This window comes from Bombina bombina, chromosome 5 (assembly GCF_027579735.1).
Source record: "Bombina bombina isolate aBomBom1 chromosome 5, aBomBom1.pri, whole genome shotgun sequence".
Classification (NCBI taxonomy): domain Eukaryota; kingdom Metazoa; phylum Chordata; class Amphibia; order Anura; family Bombinatoridae; genus Bombina; species Bombina bombina.
Window position 1 is genome coordinate 374,200,971 of NC_069503.1, and position 21,436 is coordinate 374,222,406.

Sequence of the window (21,436 nt, forward strand, 5' to 3'; positions counted from 1 at the left end):
CTAAGATTTCAGGAAGTCTTCTAGTCTATTTGTTATTTTTTCTGGTCCTAGGAAAGGTCAGAAAGCCTCTGCCATTTCTTTGGCATCTTGGTTAAAGCTTTTGATTCACAAGGCTTATTTAGAAAGAGGCAGGACAATCTTCGCTTCAGAGAATTACAGCTCATTCTACTAGATCAGTTACCACTTCTTGGGCTTTTAAGAATGAAGCTTCAGTTGAACAGATTTGCAAAGGAGCAACTTGGTCTTCTTTGCATATATTTACAAAATGTTACCATTTTGACGGAAGCGGGTGCTGAAAGTAGTTGCACAGCTTCTATGTATTGCGCTCTTCAGTAGCACTTCGGAGCGGTTGCATCTGCCTCTCTGCAGAGTTTCTGGCATCCGATCGTCAAAAGGAGTCAGTGACTAAGGTGTAGAGTGTGCACAGGTTTTTTTTATTAAGAAAGTGGTTTGTTTCTAGCATTTTTGCCATTTATAAGGTATTCTAGAAATCTGCAAAGGAACAGTCCAAGTTAAGACCTCAAAATTAAGCCTTATCTGGAATATTTTAAAAGCGGATTGTTTCTAGCAAGTATTTTACCTTGTTTCTTAAAGGGACAGTACCTAAATATTTATTTTTTTTGGTTTATTTTGTTTGAAAAAAAATTCTACACATAATGGCTCAGGATCCTGCTCCCATGGACTGGTGTATTCTTTGTTTAAATAGTTAAGTTGTGCCACCCTTGCAATTTTCTCATGTATAGAGAGGACGTTAAAAAATAAAGATACATTTTTTTTTTATCTCTGAGCCAACTGTCTCTCAGGATGATGCTGTTCAGGTTTTGACACAGCCTCCTCCTCAAACGTCCCAAGCTTTAATAACATCACATGCAGTGGTGTGCGGTTCCTCTCAATCTCCTGGAGGAGTGTATTTTCAAGCAGAAATTGCTGCCCATGTATCCTCTGTGGTATCTGCAGCATTAGCTTCCATTACCATGCTACAGGGAAAATGCAAGAGAAAATTTAAAGATTCAGATAGCAAGGTTTCTGATTCAGTTTTGGCTACCCAAGTTGCTCTTTCTCATAAGTCTGAGGATGAAATCTCATATTCAGACAGTATAATTCCTTCATCTTATGCTGAAGTTGTATCTTTCAGATTTAAGCTTAAATACCTCTGTGTACTTTTAAAGGAGGTGTTAGCTACCTTGGACGACTCCGACAACTATGTTGCTGTTAACTCTAAGAAGTCTAGTAAACTTAATAAATACTTTGATGTTCCTTCCTCTGTGGAGGTTTTTCCTGTGCCAGACCGTGCCATGGAGATTATAGCACAGGAATGGGAGAGGCCGGGAATACCTTTCTCCCCATCTCCTGTCTTTAAAAAGATGTTTCCTGTTGCTGACTCCATTAAAGAGTCATGGCAAACGGTTCCTAAAGTAGAAGGGGCCTTTTTTACTCTGGCTACAAGAACTACTATTCCTATTGAGGATAGCTGCTCCTTTAAGGATCCAATGGACAAAAAGCTGGAGGCTTATTTGGAGAAAATATATGTTCATCAAGGTCTCCAATGGCAACCTGCAGTGTGTATTGCCACTGTGACAAGTGTGGCAGCCTATTGGTTTGATGCTTTATCCAAATCTCTTCAGGTAGAAACTTCCTTAGAGGAGATCCAAGACAGGATTAAGGTGTAATGCTTGTAGTATATTCCTCTATCAGACCAAACTTGGCCAGTAGTCTTCTTATCCCGGCATCAAGTGGAATGATAGGAAATATCCCAGAGCAGAGAAAGTTTGTAAAATGAGGTAAGCAGTACTCACAGTAGGCAGAGTAGTCCTTAGCGGCATCGACAGCAATCAGCGTAACAGCACTAGCCCTGCCCCACTATAGCATAATGTTCCGGTTAGCCAGGGTAAATACAGAGTTATGAAAGTTTGTTCATATGCAAAAAGGGAGCTGTGAATAAGTGGTAAGGAATGATTCACTTACGATACAGTCCCAGTCAGCAATCTATTGTCCAGCAGCAAAACCTCTGTGAGGAAAACACATCAACAACAGTGTTTTACAAGCTCCGCCAAACTTCCTCTTTGAGTACGGGGTAAACCCAAGATGTGTCCTTTGCCTGGGATGTGTGTTGCTCTTAATCGCTTTTAAACTTTTTGTATGTTGTGTAGCCCACGTTGGTTCATTTTTATCCAATAAAGCTGTTGTGTTTTTTGAGCCGTCTTGGCCTTCTTCCTTGGACTTTTGTTGTTAGTCCTTAGCGGCAACAAGAAGGAAATCCAGTAGTAAGTCAGTTCAGGGGTAAACCAATAGAAGGACCAGGAACAGGCAGGAGTCAGCAACAAAAGGAAATCCAGTGATATAACAGTTCAGGGGTAAACCAATAGAATGGGCAGGCAGGCAGAGTTCGGTACCAGTATAGCAATCCAACAGTTCAGGGGTTAAGCAGGCAGAGTGGTGAGACAGGCAGAGTTCAGCAACGTTAAGGCAATCCAGCACTTTAGGGTTAAGCAAGCAGAGTAGTCAGACAGGCAGAGTTCAGTAACATTATTGCAATCCAGCACTTTAAGGGCTAAACAAGCAGAGTAGTCAGACAGGCACAGTTCAATAACATAATAGCAATCCAGTAATAAAGTACACAGCACCCAGGAGCACGAAAAGTAACACCTATACTTGGGTAATGTAAGTAGATAACAAAGGTACTTGCATAGCCCCAGGTTTGCACCAAGGAACAGTTCCAGGAGACTCAGAGGGATACGTTGCAGCAAGTGTGCCCAGAGCACCGCCGCGTCCATAGCAACCACCCCAGCAACGGAAAGAGCCGACTTCCTCCAAGGCAACGGCCACAGGAAAGAGAGCAGAGCAGTATGACAGAGCCCCCTTCTCAAAGGGTACCTCTGGGACCCTAACGTGGCTTGAAGGGATGAACAGAGTGAAACCTGGAGACCAAAGAAAGAGCATGTATATCAGGGGCAGGAATCCAGGAATGATCTGCCACAGAGTAAGCCTTCCAATGCATGAGGTACTGCAGTTGCCTGCGCTTGTATCTGGAGTCCAGTATCTTTGCAACCTTGTACTCAGGTTCACCATGATATAAGAGTGGACGAGGAGGAGGTCTGAGCCGAGTATATCTGTTCTTTATATAGGGCTTGAGCAGTGAGAGACTGGGTGTATGCGAAGGGTTCTGGGCAAGGCCACTTTATAGGCAACAGGAGACAGTCTTTTAAGGACTCTATAAGGGCCGATATATCTGGGCCCTAATTTACGATTCCCCACATCGTAAGTCCTCTCAGCAGGAGGAAAGCGTTTGGAGGAAAGGGCTACACGGTGCAACTTGGAGGTTAAAGGATCCCTTTGGGTTAAGACTGCTCCAGCTCCTATCTCGGAGGCATCGACCTCTAAAGTGAACTGCAGGTCAGGATCAGGATGGCGGAGTACAGGAGCAGAACAAAAGGCCTTTTTCAGACGAGAGAAGGCATCCATGGCTTCAGGTGGGCCAATTCTTGCAGTGTTTTGTTCCGTTTAGTCAACTCAGTGAGTGGAGCAACTACTTGGGAAGAGTTCTTTATAAACTTGCGGTAATAATCGGAAAACCCCAGGAATCTCTGTAGTTCTTTTAATGAGGTGGGTTGAGGCCATTCCAGAACTGCGGTAAGCTTAGAAGGATCCATGGCAAAACTCTCCTTTGAGATGACATAACCAAGGAACTAGATCTGAACTTGATCAAACTCACATTTCTCCAGTTTGGCTACCAGAGAATTGTCCCTGAGGCGAAGAAGTACCTGTCTTACGTGTTCATGATGCTCCTCCAGGGTGGAGGAGAAAATAAGGATGTCATCCAGATAGACTATGACAGTGCGATTGAGGTGGTCACAGAAGACATCGTTGACAAATGCTTGAAAGACTGCAGGGGCATTACACAGCCTAAAGGGGATTAAGAGGTATTCGTAATGCCCTGATCTCGTGTTGAAGGCAGTCTTCCATTCATGCCCTGGGAAAAAAACGAATAAGATTGTACACCCCACGTAGGTCTAGCTTAGTGAAGTAGGGAGCATTCTGAAGTGAATCGTAAAGTTCAGTGATCAAAGGAATGGGATAACGATTCTTGATAGTGATGTTGTTTATGGCTCTGTAGTCAATACAGGGTCTGAGCCCACCATCCTTCTTACTGAGGAAAAAGAAGCCAGCCCCGGCAGGTGAAGAGGAAGGGCGAATAAAACCTTTAGCTAGGTTTTCTTGAATATAGTCCTCCATGGACTTGGTTTCAGCTTTGGAGAGTGGATAAGTCCTCCCTTTAGGAAGTGGGGCTCCAGGAAAGAGGCTGATTTTGCAGTCGTAAGGACGGTGGGGTGGCAGCACATCAGCTGCTTTCTTTTCAAACACATCTGTGAAATCCACATATACTGAGGGAAGGCTTGAAGGTGTCTGTAGACTGGCTATGAGGATGAGGTGCAGAGGAGAAACTTCAGCAAGGCAGGAGTGGAAGCAGGATGTACCCCAGGAGGCCAGCGGTCCCTCAGCCCAGTCAAACTGTGGATTGTGTACAGTGATCAAGAAAATTTCCAGCTGCCCCTGAATCACTAAAGGCTAGGACATGGACAGAAGTCTGAAGGGAGGTCAAGGTAACAGGTACCAGGATCCGAGAGGAGTGAGGGCATTTAGTAGTGACCACGCTTAGAGGTTCCCCAATATTTTCCTCCTAAGCATTGACTTTTCCTGGCAGAATATCACAATTCTTAAGCTGGTGTGAGTTAGAACCATAATAGAAACACAGTCCCAATCTCCTTCTCTGCCTTTCAGAAGAGGGCTTGAGGGAGGAGAGATCCATGGGTTCCTCTATAGAGGTTACTGGAGGTGCTGAGGGGGTAGAGGATAGTCTAGAGACCGGACGAGTAAGAGGACAAGAGGGAAGGATTCTACGAGTTCTGTCTCTCTTAGCTTGTCTCTCCTGGAAGCGAGAATCTAGACTGATACAAACTGTAATAAATTCCTCCAGGGAAGAAGGAACATCACGATAAGTAAGTTCGTCCTTGATGCGTTCATGCAAACCTCTCCTAAAGGCCGCCTTTAGAGCACTGCCATACCAACTGGTCTCAAGTGTCAAGGTGCAAAACTCGATGGCGTATTGTGCCACAGTTCTATTGCTCTGGCAGAGATCCAGGAGAGAAAACTCTGCAGCAGAAGTGCGGCCAGAGTACCCAAACACAGATGATAAAGCAGAAATAAAGGCATCAGCATCGTTCAGGAGTTGAGCGCTCTGTTTCAAAAGGGGAGAGACCTAGGCTAGGGCCTTGTCTTTCAATAAAGAAATAATAAAAGTGATCTTAGACTGATGAGACTGGAAGGTGTGAGGATCATTGTGAAAGTGCAGCAGGCACTGGTTGAGAAAACCCCTACAATCAGTAGTCCCATCATATTTGTCAGGCAATGGTTTCCAGGGTATACTTTCAGAAGCAGGGGAAGAAGTTGCAGCACTAGGAACAGGGACCGGCTGTGTAACAACAGGAGCAGCATTCTTTTCTGCAACTAGTGAGGAGAGCATAGCGGTTATAGCCTTTAGTTTAGAATCCACATTCTGCAAGTGTGTAGTATTTGGGTTACCAGCATCTGTCCTTGAAGAGAGACTGCTCTTGCCACCTCATTTGGGTCCATGACCCAAGTATAATGTAATGCTCGTGGAATATTCCTCTAACAGACCAAACCAGTAGTCTTCTTATCCCGGCATCAAGTGGAATGATAGGAAATATCCCAGAGCAGAGAAAGTTTGTGAAATGAGGTAAGCAGTACTCACCATAGGCATGGTAGTCCTTAGTGGAAACAGGAAGGAAATCCAGTAGTAAGGCAGTTCAGGGGTAAACCAATAGAAGGACCAGGAACATGCAGGAGTCAGCAAAAAATTAAATCCAGTAATATAACAGTTAAGGAATAAACCAATATAATGGTCAGGCAGGCAGAGTTCGGTACCAGTATAGCAATCCAACAGTTCAGGGGTTAAGCAGGCAGAATGGTGAGACAGGCAGAGTTCAGCAACGTTAAGGCAATCCAGCACTTTAGGGTTAAGCAAGCTGAGTAGTCAGGCAGAGTTTATTAATGTAATAGCAATCCAGTAATGAAGTACACAGCACCCAGGAGCAAGAAAAGTAACACCTATACTTGGGCAATGTAAGTAGAGAACAGAGGTACTTTCATAGCCCCAGGTTTGCACCAAGGAACAGTTCCAGCAAGCTCAGAGGGATGACGTTGCAGCAAGTGCACCGAGAGCACCACCACATCCATAGCAACCTACCCCAGCAATCAGAAAGAGCCGACTGCGTCTGTGGCAACAGCCACAGGAAAGGAAGCAGAGCAGTGTGACATAAGGCTCTTAAGCTAGCTAGTTCCTTTTTATTGCTGACGCTTCCCTGTAAGTTATTAAATTGGGAGCCAAAATATCTGGCTTTGCTGTGCTAGCGCGCAGAGCATTGTGGCTGAAGTCTAAATCCAAGCTTCTGGCGATTCCTTACAAGGGAAAAACCCTGTTTGGACTCGGTCTGACAGAAATTATGTCTGATATCGCGGGTGGAAAATGGTCTTTTCTTCCACAAGGCAAGGAGAATAGACTGAAAGAACGTCAGAGTAATTTTCGTTTCTTTCGTAACTTCAGAAGTAAGTCTTCCCTTTCTTCTTCCAAGCAGGAACAGTCCAAGTCCTCTTGAAAACCCAGTCAGTCTTGGAACAAGGGGAAGCAATCAAATAAACCCGCAGCTGACTCGGATCGGATCGGATCAGGTGGGGGGCAGACTTTCTTCATTTTCTCAAGCTTGGATACGAGATGTCCCAGATCCCTGGGCTGTGGACATAGTATCTCAGGGTTACAAATTAGAATTAAAGACCTTTCCTCCCAGGGGCCAGTTCCACCTCTCAAGATTATTTGTAGACCAGATAAAAAGAGAGGCGTTCTTGAAATGTGTACAGGATCTTTCCAGAGTGATAATTCCAGTACAGGAACAGGGTGTAGGTTTTTATTCCAATCTGTTTGTGATTCCCAAAAAAGAGGGAACTTTCTGATCTATTTTAGACCTGAAGTGTCTAAACAAGTTTCAGAGTACCGTCCTTCAAGATGGAAACTGTCCATTCCATTCTTCCTTTAGTGCAAGAGGGTCAGTTCATGACGACCATAGACCTGAAGGATCCGTACCTTCATGTCCCCATTCACAGGGATCATCACAAATTTCTGAGATTTGCCTTTCTGGACAAACACTTTCAGTTTGTGGCTCTTCCGTTTGGCCTTGCCACAGCTCCCAGTTTTCTCAAAGGTTCTGGGGGCACTCTTGGCAATGATCCGGTCTCTGGAAATTGCAGTGGCGCCCTACCTGGAGGACATATTGGTTCAGACGCCATCTTTTCAACAAGCAAAATTTCACACAGAGATCTTGCTGTCTTTTATTCATTCCCATGGATGGAAAGTGAATCTGGAGAAAATCTCCCTTGTCCCAGCTACAAGGGTATTTTTCTTAGGGACCATAATAGATTCCCTATCGATGAAAACTTTTCTGACAGAGGTCAGAAGAACCAAAATTCTTTCCTCTTGCCTCTCTTCAGTCTACTGTTCGGCCATCAGTGGCTCAATGTATGGAGGTAATCAGTCTGATGGTGGCTTCCATGGACATCATTCATTTTGCTTGATTCCATTTTGCTCAGACAATGAAACAGGGATCATGCGGATCTGTCTCAGAGGATAGATCTGGATCAGTTGATGAGAGACTCCTGTGGTGGTTTTCTCAGGAACATCTGTCTCAGGGCACATGCTTTCGGAGACATTCCTGGGTGATTGTGACCATGGACGCCAGCCTACTGGGCTGGGGAGCAGTCTGGGACTCGTTAAAGGTGCAGGGACTTTGGACTCGGGAGGAGTCTGCTATCCCCATCAACATCTTGGAGTTGAGTGATTTACAATGCTCTCATAGCTTGGCCTCAGTTGTCCAGTCAGACAACATAACCTCAGTGGCTTACATCATCCACCAAGGGGGAACTCAGAGTTCCTTAGCCATGAAGGAGGTGGCTCAGATTGTTCAGTGGGCGGAAGCTCACAATTGCTGTCTGCCATCCTTATTCTAGGAGTGGACAACTGGGAAGCGGAATTCCTGAGCAGACAAACTTTTCATTCCGGGGAGTGGGAACTCCATCTAGAGGTGTTCTCCAGCTTAACCCACAAATGGGGGGTGTCGGAGTTGGATCTGATGGCATATCGGCCGAATGCCAAGCTTCCAAGGTACAATTCAAGGTCAAGAGACCCAAAGTCTGATCAGATAGATGCTCTAGCGGTCCTTTGGGATTTCAGGCTGGCATACCTGCTTCCTCCGTTTGCTTTCCTTCCACGAGTCATTGCTCGTATCAATCAGGAGAGAGCATCAGTGATTCTAATAGCCCCTGCGTGGCCTTGCAGGATCTGGTATGCAGACCTAGTGGAGATGTCGTCCCTCCCAACTTGGAGACTTCCCCTGAGGAAGGACCTTCTTATTCAGGGTAGAAAATCCAAATCTTGTTTCTCTGAAGCTGACTGCTTGGAGATTGAACACTTAGTTCTGTCTAAGCGTGGCTCAATGTATGGAGGTAATCAGTCTGATGGTGGCTTCCATGGACATCATTCATTTTGCTTGATTCCATTTTGCTCAGACAATGAAACAGGGATCATGCGGATCTGTCTCAGAGGATAGATCTGGATCAGTTGATGAGAGACTCCTGTGGTAGTTTTCTCAGGAACATCTGTCTCAGGGCACATGCTTTCGGAGACATTCCTGGGTGATTGTGACCATGGACGCCAGCCTACTGGGCTGGGGAGCAGTCTGGGACTCGTTAAAGGTGCAGGGACTTTGGACTCGGGAGGAGTCTGCTATCCCCATCAACATCTTGGAGTTGAGTGATTTACAATGCTCTGATGGCTTGGCCTCAGTTGTCCAGTCAGACAACATAACCTCAGTGGCTTACATCATCCACCAAGGGGGAACTCAGAGTTCCTTAGCCATGAAGGAGGTGGCTCAGATTGTTCAGTGGGCGGAAGCTCACAATTGCTGTCTGCCATCCTTATTCTAGGAGTGGACAACTGGGAAGCGGAATTCCTGAGCAGACAAACTTTTCATTCCGGGGAGTGGGAACTCCATCTAGAGGTGTTCTCCAGCTTAACCCACAAATGGGGGGTGTCGGAGTTGGATTTGATGGCATCTCGGCCGAATGCCAAGCTTCCAAGGTACAGTTCAAGGTCAAGAGACCCAAAGTCCGATCAGATAGATGCTCTAGCCGCTGCGGTCCTTTGGGATTTCAGGCTGGCATACCTGCTTCCTCCGTTTGCTCTCCTTCCACGAGTCATTGCTCGTATCAATCAGGAGAGAGCATCAGTGATTCTAATAGCCCCTGCGTGGCCTCGCAGGATCTGGTATGCAGACCTAGTGGAGATGTCGTCTCTCCCAACTTGGAGACTTCCCCTGAGGAAGGACCTTCTTATTCAGGGTAGAAAATCCAAATCTTGTTTCTCTGAAGCTGACTGCTTGGAGATTGAACACTTAGTTCTGTCTAAGCGTGGTTTTGCTGAGTCAGTCATTGAGACCATGATTAAGGCTCGCAAGCCTGTTACTAGATAGATTTGCCATAAGGTATGGCGTAAATACCTTTATTGGTGTGAATCCAAGGGTTACTCTTGGAGTAGGGTTAGGATTCCTAGGATTTTGTCCTTTCTCCAGGAAGGTCTGGTGAAGGCTTTGTCAGTCAGTACCCTGAAAGGTCTGATTTCTGCATTATCTATCTTGCTACATAAGCGTCTGGCGGACGTGCCAGATGTGTAATCTTTTTGTCAGGCCTTGGTCAGAATCAGGCCTGTGTTTAAGTCTGTTGCTCCTCCTTTGCAGCAGGCTCCATTTGAGCCATTGCATTCCATAAATATTACAATGTTTTTTTGTGTCATTTGTACTACAAGCCTCTCTTTGGTATGTGAATTGATTCCTGCATTCAAATCCTGCCAATTTCCCTGTTTTTTATGTCATTTGTACTACAAGATTCTCTTTGGTATGTGAATTGATCCCTGCATTCAAATCCTGCCAATTTCCCTGTTTTTGTGTCATTTGTACTACAAGTCTCTCGATGGTATGTGAATTGATCCCTGCATTCAAATCCTGCCAATGTCCCTGTTTTTTGTGTCATTTGTACTACAAGTCTCTCTTTGGTATGTGAATTGATCCCTGCATTCAAATCCTGCCAATTTCCTTGTTTTTTGTGTCATTTGTACTACAAGTCTCTCTGGTATGTGAATTGATCCCTGCATTCACATCCTGCCAATTTCCCTGTTTTTTGTGTAATTTGTACTACAAGTCTCTCTTTGGTATGTGAATTGATCCCTGCATTCAAATCCTGCCAATTTGCCTGTTTTTTGTGTCATTTGTACTACAAGTCTCTCTTTGGTATGTGAATTGATCCCTGCATTTAAATCCTGCCAATTTCCCTGTTTTTTTGTGTCATTTGTACTACAAGTCTCTCTTTGGTATGTGAATTGATCCCTGCATTCAAATCCTGCCAATTTCCCTGTTTTTTGTGTCATCTGTATTGAAAGCCTCTCTTTTTGCATTTGTCTGGATAATTAATTATGTAATTACCCTGCTGATATCTTGCCTTTATCTATGTGATGTTCAAACCTTGCAAATACTTGTTTTAATTCCTACATTTATCCTTTTACTAATGGTTTAACCACAGCCTCCACCGAATTCTATTGTCTGTTATTTTTAACTTAACTCACCCTGAAACAAATTTTCCCAATTGGCCTTTGACTGTCTTTGATCAGGTCATTACCTAATTTATTGCATTGAACTGAATGCTCTGGCCTATAAATGTATCACTGCTATGGGAAAAGCAATGCAGGGGTTAGCAATGTAGGTTAGATAGCAATAGAGTAAGATCATTTGTTCACATCTCTTAAGTGAACATTTATAAGTGAGGCACAACAAATTATACAAGGATTGGACAAGGGATAAGACAAGTTCTTTTTTAATACTGAGTGTTATACACTGTCTGACTATTTTGTAAAAAATTCACAATATCTTAATATCCCTTTTTGCCACCTTTAGTCTGTTTAACAAACTACTTTACTCAATTACTCCTTACCCCTCACCACCTGCATTGCTCATTAGCCCATCCCTCTGAACCTCACCTTACTTTTGTATTCATGAAATTCACACATTCCTAAAGACTCTCCCCCTTACAACTCATCACAAAAACAGTCTCACTACTGCAAATCCGCATCTCATATCATGTCCCTCTTGCTCATACTAGCTGCTGGCAACATCTCCCCTAATTCTGGTCTCCCACAACTTCCTTGCCCTGCACACCCATGTGTGCCCTTCAACAGACTTCAAAAACAAAACTCTGGTAACCTTAATCTTATTCCTCTTGCATCTAAAGACACCACCCCCTTCACTTGTGCACTATGGAACTCTCGCTCTGTTTGCAACAAACTCACTTTTATCCATGACCTCTTTATCTCCCACTCTCTCAATCTTCTGTCTCTCTCCTTCAGACACTGCTTCCTCTGCTGCACTGTCACATGGGGTCTCCACTTCAGCCACACTCCTAGGTCAGACAATAGACAAGGAGGTGGTGTTGGTATTTTACTTTCCTCTCGTTGCACCTTTCAACAAATACATCCCTTCTCTTCCCTCACATTTTCTTCATTCGAAAACACACATGATTAGCTTATTCTCTCCCCTCTCTATACGCGTTGCAGTCATATACCACCCCCCTGGCTCCGCAATTTTTAGATCACTTTGCCGCCTGGCTACCTTACTTCCTTTCCTCAGATACCCCTGCCCTCATTCTCAGTGACTTCAACCTCCCTGTTGATAATCCCACTGCCTCCTCTGCAAAACAACTTCTGCAACTCACTTCCTCTTTCGGCCTGTCACAATGGACTGACTCTCCCACTCACAAAGATGGTCACTCCCTTGATTTGATTTTCAGTTATCGATGCAAAACTCACCTTTTCCTCTTTCTGACCATCACCTCTTTCTACCCCTCACTCTAAACTTCACAGAAGAATCAAGTCATTAGATCAGTAACAGCTCGCTAGCTCTCTCGAACCTCTTCTCTCTTCCATCCCCTCCTTTTCCTGTCCTGATGAATCCATCTGCCACTATAACTCCACCCTTACATCGGTCCTTGATAACCTGACCCCACCTACTATAGCTCGGAAAACATACACTCATCCTCAGCCCTGGCATACTCCTCTGACATGGTACCTACGCAGATGTTCCCATACTGCTGAGCGACACTGGAGGAAATCTTGGAGTTCTTCTGACTTTCTTCACTAAAGGTTCATCTTGAACTCTTACTATTTTGCCCTTAATCTATATAAGCAACATTACTTCTCTACTCTTATCTCTACTCTTTCTTCAAACCCAAAACGTCTGTTCTCCATATTCAATACTCTTCTCCGTCCACCCCCACCTACCACCACAACTTTTCTCTCAGCCCAAGATTTTGCCAGCTACTTCAACAACAAAATCGACTCCATCAGAACTGAAATCAGCTCTCAACATACTACCGGTCTCCCACCCCCTCAAAAGCTCACAATCATCCAAAACCCACATAGCCATAAATTTAGCTCTTTTGCCCCTGTTACAGAGGATGAAGTTTCTGCCCTTAAACTATCCTCTCACATCACTACCTTTCCCCTTGACCCCATCCCCTCCCAACTACTCCCCTCCCTCTTTTCTACCCTTACCCCTATACTCATACATACCTTCAACCTCTCCCTCAGCACTGATATAGTTCCCACATCTCTTAAACATGCATTAGTCACACCTATCCTCAGAAAACCTTCTCTCGATCCAACCTCCCCATCCAACTACCGCCCTATTTCCCTACTACCTCTTGCCTCAAAGCTTCTTGAAAAGTTAGTATATGCACGTCTATCCCATTTCCTTACATTAAACTCCCTCCTTGACCCACTGCAATCTGGATTTTGCCCCTTTACTCAACAGAGACAGCAATTGTTAAGGTTACCAACGACCTACTTACAGCAAAATCAAAAGGCCACTTCTCTCTACTTATCCTCCTTGATCTATCTGCAGCCTTTGATACTGTTGACCACCCTCTTTTGCTCCATACCCTCCAATCCTTCGGCATCTGTGACACAGCTCTCTCTTGGTTCTCTTCCTATCTGTCTAACCGTACCTTTAGTGTAGCCTTCTCTGGGGTATCCTCCGTCCCATTACCTCTTTCTGTTGGGGTACCGCAAGGCTCTGTCCTCTGTCCCCTTCTCTTCTCAATCTACACGTCCTCACTAGGTTCCTTAATAAAGTCCCACGGGTTTCATTATCATTTGTATGCCGACGATATCTCTCTGCACCAGAATTATCTCCTTCCTTGCTAACCCGTGTCACTAACTGTCTCTCTCATATCTCATCTTGGATGTCCTTTCACTACCTCAAGCTAAATCTCTCCAAAACTGAGCTCCTTATTTTCCCCCCTTCTTCCAAAATCTTCACCCCCCCCCCCCATGTCTCTATAACTGTTGACAACTCCATCATTTCCCCAACCTCACATGCCTGATGTCTTGGGGTCACACTTGACTCAGATCTTTCTTTCATTCCTCACATTCAGTCCTTGGCTAAAGCCTGCCGCTTCCACCTTAAAAACATCGCTAAAATTAGAGATTTCCTTACACAAGACACAACAAAGATTTTAATCCACTCTCTCATCCTTTCCCGCCTCGACTACTGCAACTCTATCCTCTCTGGTGTCCCTAGCTGCTGCCTAGCTCCTTTACAATCCATTATGAATGTCTCTGCCAGGCTCATCTTCCTTGCACGTCACTCTTCTTCTGCCACACCTCTCTGCCAATCCCTTCACTGCCTTCCTCTTGCCTCCAGGATTAAACACAAAATTCTCACTCTGACACACAAAGCTCTCAATTGCATTACTCCCCCCTTCATCTCAGACCTTGTCTCCAGATACTCTCCCTCCCATCCCCTTCACTCCGCTCTTGATCTCCTACTCTCCTCTTCTCTTGTTACCTCCTCACATTCCCGTCTACAAGATTTTTCAAGACTGGCTCCCATCTTATGGAACTCTCTGCCTCGCTCCACAAGAATCTCCCCTAGTTTTAAAAGTTTCAAGTGCTCCCTGAAGACTCTACTATTCAGGGACGCTTACAACCTACACTAACCTTCCTATCTCCACTGCTATCCCCTAAAACCCCATAGCATGTAAGCCTATGAGCCCAGCTGTTTGTAGTTCACCTTCATAAGAGCCGACGGCGATCCGTAATCATTTTTTATATACGACCATGTTCATAGCGCTGCAGAACCTGTTGGCGCTCTACAAATACCTGATGATGATAATAATAATAATGTTATATTGGAAGGTTTTGTTTCTTGTTGCTATCTCATCTGCTCGGAGAGTCTCGGAACTCTCAGCTTTGCAGTCTGATTCGCCTTATCTTATCTTTCATGCCGATAAGGTGGTTCTTCATACTAAGTTAGGTTTCCTTCCTAAAGTTGTTTCAGATAGACATATTAATCAGGAAATTGTTGTTCCTTCTCTATGTCCTAATCCTTCTTCTCATAATGAATGTTTGTAGAACAACTTGGATGTTGTGGGTTCTCTTAAATTCTATCTACAGGCAACTAAGGATTTTCGCCAGTCTTCTGCTCTGTTTGTTTGTTTGTTTCTCTAGGAAACGTAAAGGTCAGAAAGCTACTGCTACTTCTTTCTCTCTGGTTGAGAAGTATAATTAATTTGGCTTATGAGACTGCTGGACAGCAGCCTCCTGATAGAATTACTGTTCATTCCACGAGAGCTGTTTCCTCTTCTTGGACTTTCAAAAATAAAGCTTCTGTGGAACAGATTTGCAAGGCTGCAACTTGGTCCTCTTCTTTGCATACTTTTTCCAAATTTTATAAATTTGATACTTTTGCCTCGGCTGAGGCCTCTTTTGGGAGAAAGGTTCTTCAAACGGTGGTGCCTTCTGTTTAAGTCTTCCTGTCTTGTCCCTCCCTAGTCATCTGTGTCCTCTAGCTTGGGTATTGGTTCCCAACAGTAAATGATGACATTGTGAACAAAATGTATGCTTATCTGATAAATGTATTTATTTCCGGATATGGTGAGTCCATGACCCCGCCCTTTTCTTTCAAGACTCTACACCTTGTGTTACTCCTTTTTCTCCATTACCCTTTGGTCGAATGACTGGGGTTTGTAGGAAGGGAAGTGATACTTAATAGTTTGACAGTCGTTCTCTTTGCCTCCTCCTGCTGGCCAGGAGTGATATTCCCAACAGTAAATGATGACGTTGTGGACACACCACATCTGGAAATAAATAAATTTATCAGGTAAGCATACATTTTGTTGGGTTTTTTTTTAGATCTGATAAGAATTTGGAAATACAGAAATACAGGACACAAAAGGGAAAGAAAAATGAACCCCTGGCATTTTTAAAACTTTCAGGTTTAATTACATAGTAAAGTAGCATATGAAAATAATTTTTGAATATGTCCCAAGTGTATTGCTATGCATGAATATGCTGTCATAATTTACTCTCTTTGCACTGAAAATGTTTGTGTCTGCATTTTGGCAACATCTTATCAAATTCCCTGAAATCTGCAACTTATCCTGTGACAAGAATGTTCAACTCCAGTAGTTAAAGCGACAGTAAAGTCAAACGTTAAATGTTCATGATTCAGATAGAGCATGCAGTTTTAACCCCTTAACGACCAACAACGTATAGGGTACGTCCTACAAAAAAGGTCCTTAACGACCAAGGACGTACCCTGTACATCATTGGTGATTGAGTAGCGGTGCTACTTGTATTTATGGCCCTATAACTTGAAAAAAAAGCAAAGAACATGTAAACATTGGGTATTTCTAAACTCAGGACAAAATTTAGAAACTATTTAGCATGGGTGTTTTTTGGTGGTTGTAGATGTGTAACAGATTTTGGGGTCAAAGTTAGAAAAAGTTTGTTTGTTTTTTTCAATTTTTTTCTTCATATTTTATAAAAAAAAATATAGTAAATTATAAGATATGATGAAAATAATGGTATCTTTAGAAAGTCCATTTAATGGCGAGAAAACCGGTATATAATATGTGTGGGTACAGTAAATGAGTAAGAGGAAAATTACAGCTAAACACAAACACCGCAGAAATGTAAAAATAGCCTTGGTCCCAAACGGTCAGAAAATGGAAAAGTGCTGTGCTCCTTAAGGGGTTAAACAACTAACTTGCTTTGTTTTTTGTTTTTTGTACCCTTTGTTGGAGAGTAAGCTCAGGAGCAACAATGCACTACTGGGAACTAGCTGACCACACCAGATGAGCCAATGACAAGAGGCCTAAATGTACAGCAACCAATCCCCAGATAGCTCCCGTCAGTGCATTGCTCCTCCTGAGCCTACCTATGTATTCTGTATAAGAAAAGGATTCTAAAAGAACCAAGCAAATTGGTAATAGAAGTAAACTGGAAATGTTGTTTAAAATTGCATGCCCTATCTGAATCGTGAAATTTCATTTAGACTTTACTGTTTTTTTAAAGGTTATGTAAACTCCATTTTTTTCTATTGTATATATCAGAAATTAAAAATTAAACTACAAAAGAATATAATTTGCAGTCCAGGGACATACTCTTTTAAAGTCTTATCTCTTCTACTATGGCCAGTCAGGGACAGATATAAATGAGCTACTACATTTATGAAACTTTCACTGTGTAGAATGTTATGGTTAAGTTATCAACGTGTGGACGAGACTCCTATACTTGCGGGACTTGGAAAAAGCGCAATTTAAGTTTACATTTCTGGGAAATGGGTAAAATAAATAATGAAAGTATTGCAGCTATTGTACTACGCATAATTTAATGTTTTATGGAGAATTTCATTTTAAATGTTATGTCATTTAAGGGGAATAAATGTGCTTTAACTCAGATGATCTAATCTGATTTAGTTAATCTGATATATTTTAAGCAGCATGAGACCTAAACGTCTGGCAGCATAGTTGCATCGCTAGAGGGCTAGGTAGTCCTTTTTAATGAGAATAATCCTTTCTTTGTAAAATATAATCCCAACACATATAATTACAAGCAAGAGTGAGCACCTAATTAAATATGTATATAAAGATAATACATCTGTGACTATTGAGTTGCCAGGGAGATTTCTCTTCACCTAAGTTCACAAATACCTACTGTATATTCATGGTTGAAGAATGCAGCCAACACAATTATAGGAAAAAATAAAAAAATTTATATAGCAGGTCATCCTTTTAAAAGCAAGCATTGATTTATTCTTATGTACCACTATTTTCTTAGATTCTCCAGCGACTTAGCTGCATAGCGAAGAAGGGCAAAATGTTTTTGGTGGCAAACCTAGGGACTAAGGTGCTTTGTGATCCTCTGATTTATCCTTGCCCATCAGATGGAAGATTTCATTTTAATACAGATATTGTGCTTGATGACAAAGGCACACTTATAGCCAGGTATTTTAAACAAAACTTATATTTTGAGTATGGTTTTGATGTTCCACCTGTGGTCCAGAATGTGGTCTTTGACACACCTTTTGCCAGCAAGTTTGGCATTTTGACATGCTTTGATATACTGTTTTACGAGCCTACAGTAAGCCTCATTGAGAAACACAACGTTAAACATGTAATTTATCCAACAGCTTGGATGAATCAGCTCCCACTTTTGTCCGCCATTCAGATACAGAGAGGCTTTGCAACAGGATTTAAAATTAATCTTTTGGCAGCAAACATTCACCATACAACACTGGGTATGACAGGCAGTGGCATATATAGTCCATCAAACTCATTCTACCACTATGACATGATGACTGAAAATAGCAAACTTATTGTAGCCAGGCTTCCTGTAAATCCCTCAACAGACATGTCTCTTGGATCCGATGTAAAACTTTCACCAGTAAATAATTATGTTCATAATGATCCAGTACAATTTCTACCCACCCATCCAGCTTGTGAAAAGGAGGAAGAAACAGATACCTGCAGCAGATCAGTGATAGAAGATCACATTTTGCCATCTGTCTTTCATGCTGAGATGATGTATGACAATTTCACCTTTATTTCCCTGTCCAGAAAGGAAGGAATTGTGCACGTTTGTGCTCGAAGACTCTGCTGTTATTTGAATTACAAGAAAGATGTTTTATCTAATGAGTTTTATGCTTTGGGTGTATTTGATGGTCTTCACACAGTTCATGGGACATATTCACTTCAGATTTGTGCTGTGGTTAAATGTGGTGGCTTGAAGCCCAGCACCTGTGGACACGAGGTCACTTATGCCAGTAGTGTCATAAACTTCCAGCTGTGGGGTAACTTCAGCACTGGATACATTTTCCCCCTTCTGCTTACATCCAATGTCACGTTAGTGTTACCTCACCACACGGGCTGGGAAGGAAAATATTACCACATGCATGCAAACAAAATGTCCTCTGGATTAGTGACTGGTGCTTTATATGGAAGGTTGTACGATGAGGACTAGCAACAATATGAGCAAGATTGTCACTGAGCATTATGTCTATTTCGTTTAAAGTTTTTTATTTGAAAGGGATATAAAATATTCAATAAGTCACAATCTCAGTAGCACTAGCATTTACTTTTGTTACCACCATTCCAGGACATTTATTTGTGGAAAAAGCAATAAAATGTAAAAAAAAAAAAAAAAAAAAATATGCTTACCAGATAATTTCCTTTCCTTCTGTACAGGGAAAGTCCACAGCTGCATTCATTACTTGTGGGAAATACTGAACCTGGCCACCAGGAGGAGACAAAGACACCCCAACCAAAGGCTTAAATACCTCCCCCACTTCCCTCATTCCCCAGTCATTCTGCAGAGGGAACAAGGAACAGTAGGAGAAATATCAGGGTGAAAAAGGTGCCAGAAGAAACAAAATAACATTTAGGGCCGCCCATCGGAGAACACGGACGGGAGCTGTGGACCCTCCCTGTACAGAAGGAAAGGAAATTATCTGGTAAGTATAATTAATGTTTTCCTTCTTAATACAGGGAGAGTCTACAGCTGAATTCATTACTTTTGGGAAATTATACCCAAGCTACAGAGGCTGCTTCAACAGAAGCAAAAACTCTTTGGAAAAGGAATGCAAGGAGGACCAAGCAGCCGCCCAACAATTATATCCATAAAGATCACATGTCAGAGACCCAAGAAGATGTCACTGCTCTCGAAATGAGCTGTAAACCTCTGAGAAGGCTAGAGTCCCGCTGTCTCCTATGTCAATCGAAAGACACTCCTCAACTAAAAATAAGGAAGTCGACAATGCCCCCAGACACTTGCATTTCCCAGATACAATTATGCAACCAAGATTCCTATGTAGCCTGAAAAATACATCAGGCCTGATTCCCTTAAAAAAGGTAAAAACCCATTTCCTTCTAGAGAAGGAATAGGACATATAAAAAATAAAAAACACAATCTCTCGATTGACGTCACAAATAGACACAACCTTAGAAAGTAAAACTAACTAGGCTAGTAGAAGAGCCTAACTGTAGAGAAAACCCAATAAGGAGTATGTTTTGCAAAGGTTACAACACAGAGACTAAGGCACGTAGAAGCAATCTACAGCCGGAGTAAATCATTGAAGATAAATTTCAAGGACCACCTCCTGCACAGGTACAAAAGTAGCCCGATGCAACCCCCAAAAATAAGATCTAAGCTCCAAGAAGGAGCATCAGATAAACTAACTGCCTGAACACAGAGGCCAAGCCAAAAAAACTGAAACGCCCGGAAGCTTAATGAGCCTCCAAGGCAGAAAAACACACAGGGCCCAGAAACTGTCCCAACAAGTAACTAGCTAGGAAGGCTGTTCTCCAGATCATCCTGGAGGAAAACAAGGGAACCCTGGCGAGTGCCAGGGTGAATCATGCTCTTCCCGACAAAGGGGGGTCTTCCACATCTGCAATAGATGACGAGGAACCAGCTATGCTGGAGAGGACTGTAACTTCTCAGAAAAAACTCTCTCTTGGCTAAGACCAAGCAACCTCCAGCAGTCCGCCTCAGAAGAATAGCATTCAATGACGCAAAAGGGCCTTGACCCCATGGAGGCGAAGCCCTTAAACCGCGATTACGATCTTGCTGACACAAATGTAGCAATCAGCCTCACTGACGCCTGATCGGATCGAGCCATCACTCGAAAAAAAGTGATATGGCAGACTAAGAAAAAAAAAAAGAAGGTTGTATTGGACCTCCAAGCGCTGTTAAGGATCCATTAGCTCTGCCTGAGGATTCCTGAACCATGACCCATTAATGGGTAACCTGGGATGGGTATAGACGTCCTGAGATTCTCAATCGATGTCCCCGTTCAGCTACAAACATCCAAAAACCTTCGGATAGAGACCTTATCCCCGGATCAAGGAAATGATTGCAGGGAACATCCATCCCTTAAGATCACACTCAGAGAGTAGATAGCTGACAATGAGCAGTAGTGGGCCTCCACCCACCACCAAACTCGAGATACTACCCTCTACGTAGGGAAATCTCTCTTTCTCAGAAAAAAATCTAAGACACTGAGAGAAAAAGAGGCTGACTTGAATCCATATACTAGGACGAACCCAGAAGACCAAGACCCTCAGAGCAAAATGGTTGCCTGAGGAATCATAAGAATAATCGGTAGGGAATCTCCTGAATCCACTGTCCCCCATAGGACACGCTCTGCCCAAACTCACAGGCTAGCGACTAAGTCAAAACCACCCCGGGAGAGCTCAAAGAAATGTCCCTCAGGGGGAGATCTGGACAAAACACTTGAGAGCGATTCTCCCAACTATTCTAGGTAAGTCTTATAAGACAGATTCCAAACAGCGCCTTGTCAATGTCTCTACCTCGGCTGAGATGAGACCTGTCAAAGGGAAAAAAGAACAAGAAGGGCCCTAGGACAAAAGGCAACACCCTCCACCACAGAGCCAGTGATGGCCTGAATGGGAACTAGAGGGCACAAACTAACTTCACAAGATCTAATGAAAATCTTCCTGCCTGTAAAGACCAATTTTTCATCCAGGGATCCACCCTGGTGCCTATACCAGAGAACTCTGGTCTAGATCCATCTCTGAGGATCAAAGAAGACAGATGACAGTCCCTAAAATCTTCTAACAAACTATGGTAAGTAAACCAGAATCGTCAAGACCAGGGATCTACTGATAAAACTGGAATCAGGCTCCTGCCAAACTAAACCGCAGAACCCTTGGAAGAAACGGTCCATAAGAACTGGATTTCACCCAAAAGGAATGAAAAAAGGAAAGATATCCTTCACCACAGTGATCCCGCAGAGTTCTCAAACAAAAAGGTAGAGAGAACCTTATATTCTCCCGCAAAAGGGAGACATAATAGACTCTGCTTAAGTACCATAGAACCCAAAAGGATGGGAGACCCTCCCTCCTTGGACCATGAAACAATAGTGGATAAAAATATTCTCACACTGCGATAGGTATCGGGACAATG

At 43.2% G+C, this 21,436-nt stretch overlaps 1 protein-coding gene across 2 annotated transcripts in view; it reads left to right on the forward strand.

The window, feature by feature from the left end:
* BTD (biotinidase) overlaps positions 1-18,565 on the forward strand; it is a 253,420-nt gene extending 234,855 nt beyond the window's left edge. For both annotated transcript variants that reach the window (XM_053714202.1, XM_053714201.1), the window contains exon 4: positions 17,291-18,565. In XM_053714202.1, the coding sequence (XP_053570177.1) occupies positions 17,291-18,472 (1,182 nt within the window). In that variant the 3' untranslated portion in view covers positions 18,473-18,565. The remainder of the gene's footprint in view (positions 1-17,290) is intronic.
* Positions 18,566-21,436: the final 2,871 nt, after the last annotated feature.